The 9,852-nt window shown below is 50.5% G+C and overlaps 1 protein-coding gene across 1 annotated transcript; it reads right to left on the reverse strand.

Annotated features, from left to right (window-relative positions):
* Positions 1-2,083: 2,083 nt before the first annotated feature.
* LOC117192098 lies at positions 2,084-4,486 on the reverse strand. Its single transcript, XM_033396802.1, has 5 exons — positions 4,037-4,486; positions 3,777-3,939; positions 3,409-3,703; positions 2,312-3,359; positions 2,084-2,185 (listed from the first exon to the last, which is right to left on the reverse strand). The coding sequence occupies exons 1-4, from the start codon at positions 4,142-4,144 to the stop codon at positions 2,513-2,515; spliced, it is 1,413 nt and encodes a 470-aa protein (XP_033252693.1). The 5' UTR covers positions 4,145-4,486; the 3' UTR covers positions 2,084-2,185; positions 2,312-2,512.
* Between the last annotated feature and the right edge of the window lie 5,366 nt (positions 4,487-9,852).

A 9,852-nucleotide genomic window follows, 5' to 3' on the forward strand; every position in this document is an offset into this window, starting at 1 on the left:
TCATGCTTCCATTAGCATTGTCACAATTCGCAAACAAGCCTGGAATATTCCATGAGAAACTTGGAACATCAAGAATAGCAACGTCTGAGTGGACCATGATCGTATACTATGACTTGGACCCATATTGGAAGGATATGCAACTAATGTCTGCTGGAATTTCAGAGTTACGATACATGTGCCCTGAATTAAAAAATGTTCCGGCATGTAACTCCATAGTTCAACACTTTCAACATGTGCATAACGAGCTACAAGCAGGAAGCGTTTTAATGAAAACCTCTCGAAAACGCAGATCGCCGCTGGACATCATAGGAAATGTAGCAAGCAGTCTTTTTGGTGTTCTCGACGCAAAATACGCAGAAGAGATGACTCAAGTAATTGAGAAAGTGAAAACCAATGAAGACTTTCTACTACATCTGCTCCAAAACCAAACATCAATTGTCGACGCGACAATAAACGTAGTCAGAAAAGACAAAGTAACAACTGATAATCGCCTAAAAATTTTGGAACAGCATATGTCTACTATCAACCGAGAAAGAGGGTCATATCACAGCGATCATCTGACTCAAGCGTACTTAGGACTAATAGCACAATTAACCCTGCTCACAACAACTCTCCAACGAATGCAGTCCGATATATCTGATGTCCTAATCGGTATTCATCATCGGAGAATAAGCTCCACGCTGGTGTCTCCCGAGCAACTAATAGACCAACTAGACCAACTAGACCAGATACGGGATCATTTGCCACAAGATCAAATACTGCCGGTCACAACGAAGGAGGTGATTCAGTTATACAGAATCATGCGAGCCGAAGGAACCCCGACTGCAAAACACGTCATCTTCAAGCTGACGCTACCGCTAGTTTCAACAGCTCAGCTCGAAGTTTTCAGCATCATCCCAATTCCGTTTTGGGATTCAACAAGCTGGAGTCTATTTGACCTCAGAACCACCATAATAACGGTGAACATCCATCGAGACCAGTTCATGGGCACTACCCAAGAGGAATTCCGACGTTGTCTTAAAGTACACAACGAGGAGTTCATCTGCTTTGACCATCAGACGATCTTCAATGTGGACAATTGCTGTGAGTTTCAACTGTTTAACAATAAAACAGAAACACTGTGTCAGGTAACACACACAATGGCTGATACGGTGTGGCTAAAAACGCAGCATCCAAATAAATGGATCTTCGCAACGCATTCTATAACTAAATTTCAAGCAGTATGCAACGGAGTTCCGTCAACCATAACACTGGAAGGAACTGGTCTACTCTCCATGTCCCCTGGTTGCACTGCTCGCAATACTGAAGTAAGCATCAGCACCTTCAGCACCACAATCAGCGAAGTAAAATCGACTTACACTCGGTTTGGTGACGTGAGCCCACCGGAGACATCACCCTCGCCACCAATGTGGCAACTGAAGAACCAGACATCAAACTTTCTTCAAGAACTTGATGATCTACGCCAGCAACTATCAACCATCAATCATCACGAGCTGCCACACCATCTCACCACCGTGCAGCACCATCAACTCGCTGCTTACGCAACCCTAGCAATATTAATTTTATTGATCATTGCCTTCATTTTCCGAGAGAAGTATCAACTATGGAAACCAAGGCCATCAAATCCCGATCCAGCCATGTCATCACCCCTATACCCCCTGCACGCCGGTTTGCCGTCGACTTGAGCGATGGTTGAACACCAGTTCAACGGCCGGGAGAATGTTCAGCCACAGACATGTATTTAATGAATATTAGGAATATACAGTTCAATCTCATACACAAATACTCATAAATAAAATTGTCCATGTCATTTCATGTAACTGAATATGACGACACGAAAAATACATTAGCAACTAAGAATAGACAATAGCACTTGTAAACTCGAACCCTCCACTTTTCTCATTGAATTTTGTATACAAATTTGTATACACGCTCACCTGTTGCCTGCTGTGCTCCCCCGTTTTGGGGCACCTTGCGACTGGCATATGGCGAGCCGCAGTTTCGACACGCTTCCGTCGGACTCCCCGAACTGGAAGTGGAGAAATGGACAGGTCTCTCTTGCCGCCAGGTGATGGTGTACACACCTGCTCAGGGCCAGTATCAGAGGGCCACGCTCCCGCTGCGCTTGGAGCATGCGAAGCAGCTGGGCATCGCTCAGCGGGACGTCCTGCAGGCGAAGCGAGGACTGCGAGGGAGGAGGAGAGTAAAACCGTATCAAGTAACATCACGAATCACTCAAGCACACTTTATTAAATATATCATAACACTTAGAGGAACAACTACAAATGCAACTTAGCCTAATTTGTCGTACACTCTTGGACACACGTTGGGCACGGCGCCGACTTTTTGCCGCGGCGCAGGGAGCAGAATTTCAGCATGTCGACTGGCGACTGGCTCACATCAACCACAGCATTGAACTAAACGGCGATTCGTTTCGGGTTCCAGCTTAAATTTTTCTAACCCGCAGAGATCTCTGTTTTAGGGGGCGTTCGGTGGGGGGACAGCGATAAGACTACGCCAGCTCGCAGATGCCGTGGCGGTCCATGAAGACCTCGAGGCAAGTGGTGTCGACGCGTTCGAAGAGCAGCGAACCGAAGCGCCTGGCAGTGTAGTCCACGATAAGAACCATCTTGCAGTTGATGCACTTGTCGCGATAGTGGAAGAGCAGCCCCACCGTGGGGTGAACCACGTGGTCCACGAAGCCTTGAGCGGAGCGGTACACCTGGTGGTTGCCCATCTCCACGATGGAGCGGGTGTTGACCACCAGCTTGCTGCGCACATAGGCGGGCATGATCTCCAGGGTGCGACGCACCTTGGACTGGGTGTACAGGAGCAGGTTGAGGATGTGGGTCGGCGAGTTGAAGGTGTCGTTGCTGTCTTTCCGGTAGAAGAACACATTGCGAAAGACGAAGCCGGCGGTGCGGCCTTCGTCGCACTGACGCAAGTAGTCCGCCAGCGAATTGTGCTTCAGGGGCATCAGCACCTCGTCCAGATCCACCACGGCTGCGTACCGATAGTTATCCACGACGTTGGCGCGGTATACGCAGTCGTTGAACTGGGCCACAATCCCAGCGTAGTGGAGGTCCTGCAGGTGCGGTTGCACGTTCCACTCGAAGACGTTCGCCAGGCCCTGGCGCTGGTAGTGGGCCAGGACACGTTGCACCTCATTGCTGGCCTCCACGTAGTAGAAGTAGAAATGGGCGGCCCCCTGCAGCCGGTACATCTCCACGAACTCCACCAGTCGCAGCACGTTCGAGTAGTTCTCCTGGAGCGGACCCACGCACACGGAGATGGCGGGTCGCGACTTTGCAAACAAGCTCGTCATGTTGCGGGGGTAGTTATTGGGGGTTGCACGTGTGCTGTTAGACGAAACTTCACTGGGGTGGTGGGGTCTAATGATGCACTCACCTTATCTGTATGAAGCTGGGGCTGAGGTGGCTCAACCGATTGGAGGCATAGCTGAGGGCCACCGCTTGTGGCAGGCGCATCGGGTCGCGCCTGGAGGCGTGCAGCGGCCAGGCCGCAAAGCTGTTGTTGTGCACGTCGTGCATGGCCCCCGCCTCTTCGGCCACGATCTCCTGGCTGCTGAAGTCAGCGAAGCGCACGATGCAGCTCACCTTGGAGTCCAGCAGGCGCACCGGCAAAGTGGCGAATATCCGCAAAGAGCCGATGGTAATTTGGTCCTCATCCAGGCGGACATTTCCTATAGCCCAAAAACGGAGACGGAGCATAAGGATGAGTACGATTCAGGGGAGCTGTGGGAGGGTAACCCTCACCTATGATCTCTGTTCGGACATCGAAGTAGGCCGAATAGATCTCTTGCCTCAGTGAGGCGTTGTCGATCCTGCGCCAGCTGTTGGTGTAGTTCCAGTGCGGATTGGGCTTCTCCAGGATCAGCTGGCGCTGCAGCTGCTCCAGGTCGACACGCAGGCGCTCATTCTGCAAGCAGGATATCAAGAGAGAGGGAGAGAGAGAGAGGAAAACCAACTGGCCGTCAGGTAAGCTGCTGTGGAAGGATGAGCGGGCACCCACTCACAAGGCTCGTGCGCATGGAGATGTAGACCAGGACGAGCATGGCGCTGGCCACCAGGACGGACAGCGTGAAGTAAACGTACTGAAATCGGTTCTCTTGTGCCGCCAGCATGGCGTGGCCTTGGCTGGAGGGGCAGCAGGTGACAGGCGGCACTTATGGCGCGACTAGCCGCGTGCTATGCTCTCCCCAGGAATCACCGCCAGCAACTAAAACTGTTTATTTATTTCTACCGTTAGCAGTGAGTGCCGTTGGCCGATGCGTTGACAGCGATGCCGACGCCAACGCCAACGCCAACGCTGACTTTGTTCGGCGCCGCTTGTGGCACAGACAGTCGATGAGCGCGGCTCCTGTTGCTTATTTGCTTAGCGCTTTGGCGGTTGATGGGCAGCCATCGATTAGTAGACCAGTAGACCAGATACTCGGTGGGGCGGGGAGGCGTCAGCGTCCCTCCAGTGTCATCATCGGCCTGCCTGTCCTCGGCCACATTTGCGCTGCCACTGACCGCACCGCAACACAAGTTCGTTTGGCGCCCACTGTATGCAAATTATTACGACAACCACACGCACGCACACACACACAGACGCGCACTCTGTCGAATGGGGAAGGAAAGGGGGTAGGTAGGTAGGTGCTGAAAGTGTGGTGGTGGCTGGCCTGGCTCCCTTTGCTCCAGGACGCGCATGCAACAAGTTAATCAACGCACGCCTCGCATCAAACTGGCGCCTCTGTCCGCCATGAGCGCTGTCATCAGAGCCACAGAGGCGGAGGCAGCAGAGAAGCAGCTGAGACACATCGACAGCGACATTGGCGTTGCGGCCGTGCTCCAACTAGTGGAATTGGTGGGGGCGGGGGAGGACGGAGCCTTGTAAGGGTACTCCATGCGCCATGACGGGGGTGGAGGGAGACGGGACTTAATAAATATTGTGTGTATGTTTTTGTCTCTCGATTGGATTGGAGTGTCCATGGGACACTCTGCCTCTCCTCTCCTCTCCTGTCCTCTCTGCGTGAGTCAGCGCCGCCTTTCCCGGCTATTTTTAAGAAAATGAAAACGTCTTCCACTTTTATTATGGAAAATGAAAACATTTCAATTATACATATGTATGTAGCTACATACCTATACAATTCTGTACATATGTGTGTGGGGGAAGCCCCAGACTGGGGCTGCCCGTCAACAAACGCCAGAGGAAGAATTTTACTGGAGAACCTGGCCTCACTCGATATTGCCCTGCTGAACGCAGGAAATGAGCACACCTTCAACAGGGGCGGCATCGGATCGTGCATAGACCTGACTTTCGTCAGCAGCTCCCTTTATACGCGGGCTGAGTGGAAGCTGAGCGATACCTACACGGCAAGCGATCACTTTGCAATATGTTGCGAAATAACAACTGGCAGCAGAGCCCGCCAGGCAAGGAACCCCCAGGTAGCAAGGATGGGCTTCAAAGCCGGATCATTCAACACAGCGGACTTTTCCGCGAACCTGGTCACCCCACCGCCAGCGGCCGATGCCTCTAGCGAGGCAGACAGAGCGATGGGGGCAGGGCTGCACGCCTGCAGGGCGAGCATGGAGAGACGCTACGAGTACAGGAGTCACCACCAGCCGGTTTACTGGTGGAACCAGCAGATTAAGGATTCGCGACGGAAATGCCTGCAGGCCCGCAGGCGGTACCAGAGAGTGCGACTCAGCGGAGCATGACATCTAGGGAAGGGCCTACAAGTTGATAATAAAAAAAATGAATGCCCTGAAACCGAAGGCACCGGTTGAAGCAGAGAAAATGAAGAATATCGTGGAAACTCTATTCCCCCGTATGCCTCAGGGGGGCATCCCACCAAGGCAGGAGTATGCGGAGAACCAAAGTGAGCTAGAGCACATTAGCGAGGCAGAGGTCAAGGCCGCAGCTAGGAGTATCCCAGTTGCTAAGGCTCCGGGCCCAGATGGCATCCCAAACAGAGCACTAAAGACGGCCATTATGCTCCACCCGGAAATGTTCGCAAGGATGTTCAGCAGATGCTGGGCGGAAGGAATCTTCCCGGAGCGATGGAAGCTACAGAAGCTAGTGCTGATCCCGAAGCCAGACAAACCGCTAGAGAAGCCCTCGTCCTACAGGCCGATATGCCTATTGGACCCCGCGGGGAAAATCCTCGAGAAGATCATTTGCACAAGGCTAGAGCGAGCCATCCAGCGAGGTGGCGACCTGTCTCCAATGCAATTTGGTTTCCGCAGGGGCCACTCCACACTAGACGCGCTATCAACGGTGACAGACATTGCAGCAAAGGCAATCGAAGGCACCCGTTGGAAGGGCGGTGCCAAAAAATACTGCATCGTGGTGACACTAGACGTTCGAAACGCGTTCAACACTGCCAACTGGGATTGCATCCTGAGGGCGCTAACGGGCTTTGGAGTTGAAGGCCATCTCATTCGCATGGTCCAAGACTACTTCCGGGACCGGGTGCTAATGTATGAGACTGAAGAAAGTACTAAGAGACACGAGATAACTAGCGGCGTCCCACAAGGATCGGTCCTTGGGCCACTACTTTGGAACGCTATGTATGATGGCATCCTGTGTCTGCAAGTACCCGAGGACACGAAAATGATAGGGTTCGCCGACGACGTGGCACTAGTGGCCGTAGCAAAAAATCTTAAGCATGCGGAAGGCAAATGTGACGCCTCAATAAGGAGAATCAGAGAGTGGCTGGGCTCTGCTGGGCTACAACTGGCCGACCACAAAACGGAAGTAGTCCAGATCAGCAGTCGCAAAAAAACCGAAACAGCGCTGGTGAACGTGGGAACCTGCAGGATAAAGTCCGTGAGAGCCATACGGTACCTGGGAGTGATGCTTGACACACGGCTATGCTTTCGTGAGCACCCCAGCCAGGTGAGCATAAGAGCTGCGGCGCTGGGTAGGGCACTAAACAAAATAATGCGCAACACGAGGGGCCCGAAGCAAGGACGGCGGCTCCTTCTACACAACGTGCTAAAGTCGACAGTACTATACGGTGCAGCGGTCTGGGCGAAGGCGGCCAACACAAAAGCATATATGAGGAAGATTCAGGCAACATATCGGCTGGGAGCCCTGCGAGTATGCAGTGCATTCCGCACGGTATCCGACGACGCGGCTCTGATCATTGCTGGGACGGCACCAATCGACCTTTTAGCAAGGGAGGCGGCCAAAATATACTCGCAGCGAAGAGATATAGCGCCGGCGGAGCCAAATAGGGACGCTATCGGACAACGGGAGCGACAGCAAACAATGGCCGAGTGGCAGCGCAGATGGACGGAGTCGACGAAGGGGAGATGGACGCACACCCTAATCCCAAGAGTCGAAGAGTGGTGCACGCGAAGTCACGGGAGTGTAAACTTCTACCTGACGCAATTTTTAAGCGGCCACGGTTTCTTTAAAGCATACTTGCATAGATTTGGCCACGAAATAGACGGAGATTGTCCTGCCTGCGACGGAACGCCAGAGGATGCGGAGCACATACTCTTCAACTGCGCGAGATTCGAAGCGGAGAGAGAGAGTATGGAGGATTGCTGTGGAGAAAGGCTGACCAAGCAAACCCTTGTGAGAGTGATGCTGGAACACACGTGCAAATGGGATGCTGTATGCAACTTTGCGTGCGTAGTAATGCGTAAGCTACGCGAGGACGAGCGCGCCAGAAGACGGCAGACAGGACGGGCATAGAGTGCCCGCCCGGGCCCTGCGACGCAATACTTGACGGTCGTCCCGCAGGAGCACCTGGCAAACCAAACCTACCTACTTAAACACCTAATACTTCTTTCTATACTACTAATTCTATACTGCTGTATATACCATGTAAACGCTTTTCCTTTCTGTATTTCACTACCTAATAAAATATGGAATAAAAAAAAAAATATGTGTGTGTGTGTATGATTTACACATTAAATACATTTGTCTTTGGAATGGGAATCGAAAGTGAGCGAAGGCGATGACCACATGACCACTTGATTCTGAAGACATATGTACTATTTATTCAGATGGAATAGTGGGGCAACGCCATAGATAATACCCGAGTAGTACCCGAGAATTGGAACCCACTCCTTGCAGGGATACTCCTCTGTTTAATCTATGCACCTCGAATACAGTTTTAGATGTCCGATTACGCTTGGGTACTTCTAATAGATAACATGATATCTCAAAGATACATATAACATACATATGTACACATATACATATGTAATGTACATACATGGAACTTTATTAAATAATCTTGTTTTTATACCCGATACTCAAAATGAGTTTTGGGGTATATTAGATTTGTGGTAAAAGTGGATGTATGTAACGTCCAGAAGGAATCGTTTCCGACCCCATAAAGTATATATATTCTTGATCAGTATCAATAGCCGAGTCGATTGAGTCATGTCTGTCTGTCCGTCTGTACGTCCGTCCGTCTGTCCGTCTGTCCGTCCCCTTCAGCGCCTAGTGCTCAAAGACTATAAGAGCTAGAGCAACGATGTTTTGGATCCAGACTTCTGTGGTATGTCACTGCTACAAAAATATTTCAAAACTTCGCCCTGCCCACTTCCGCCCCCACAAAGGACGAAAATCTGTGGCATTCACATTTTTAAAGATACGATAAAGCCAAAAACGCGGAATCGTAGAGGATGACTATATGTTCTAGAGTGTAAAATCTCAACCAGATCATATAATTATTATAGCCAGCATCAAGAAAACAATTTCATTTTTTCTCGCCCTGTATCTCTCTAACACACACGTAGCATAGGCGGCTTTTCTTAGAGTAAAACATTAGCGCCTAGATCTCAGAGACTACAAAAGCTAGAGCAACCAAATTTGGTATAGCCAATAGGAACAAATCAATTTGCAGTGGCTACGCAGCGCCCGACGTCACGCTCAGACTGATTTTCTGTCTCTCTCGCACGCACTCTTTGTCGTGTCGTTTAATATTAGCGGCGTCTGCCGGAGGAGTGCCATACTGACTTAGTATCGGGTATAACCGTAGAGTTGCGGTGTCCGCAGCAACTCACAACGTTCCCCCTCGTTATACCCGATACTCAAAATGAGTATTGGGGTATATTAGATTTGTGGTAAAAGTGGATGTGTGTAACGTCCAGAAGGAATCGTTTCCGACCCCATAAAGTATATATATTCTTGATCAGCATCAATAGCCGAGTCGATTGAGCCATGTCTGTCTGTCCGTCTGTCCGTCCGTCCGTCTGTCCGTTGTCCGTCTGTCCGTCCCTATTAGCGCCTAGTGCTCAAAGACTATAAGAGCTAGAGCAACGATGTTTTGGATCCAGACTTCTGTGATATGTCACTGCTACAAAAATATTTCAAAACTTCGCCCCGCCCACTTCCGCCCCACAAAGGACGAAAATCTGTGGCATCCACAATTTTAAAGATATGAGAAAACCAAAAACGTAGAGTTGTAGAGAATTACCATATCTTTAAGACTGCGGAATCTGAATTGGATCGTATTATTATTATAGCCAGCATTAAGAAAACAATTTCATTTTTTCTCGCCCTGTCTCTCTCTAACACACACGTAGCATAGGCGGCTTTTCTTAGAGTAAAACATTGGCGCCTAGATCTCAGAGACTACAAAAGCTAGAGCAACGAAATTAGGTATCCACACTCCTAATATATCGGACCGAGACGAGTTTGTTTCAAAATTTCGCCACACCCCCTTCCGCCCCCGCAAAGGACGAAAATCTGGGGATATTCAAAAATCTCAGAGACTATTAAGGCTAGAGGAACCAAATTTGGTATTCGCACTCCAGTTAGATCTTACTATAAAACGTGTATCTCAAAATTTCGCCCCACCCCCTTCCGCCCACACAAAGGACG

The sequence above is a fragment of the Drosophila miranda genome (assembly GCF_003369915.1).
Source record: "Drosophila miranda strain MSH22 chromosome Y unlocalized genomic scaffold, D.miranda_PacBio2.1 Contig_Y1_pilon, whole genome shotgun sequence".
NCBI lineage: Eukaryota > Metazoa > Arthropoda > Insecta > Diptera > Drosophilidae > Drosophila > Drosophila miranda.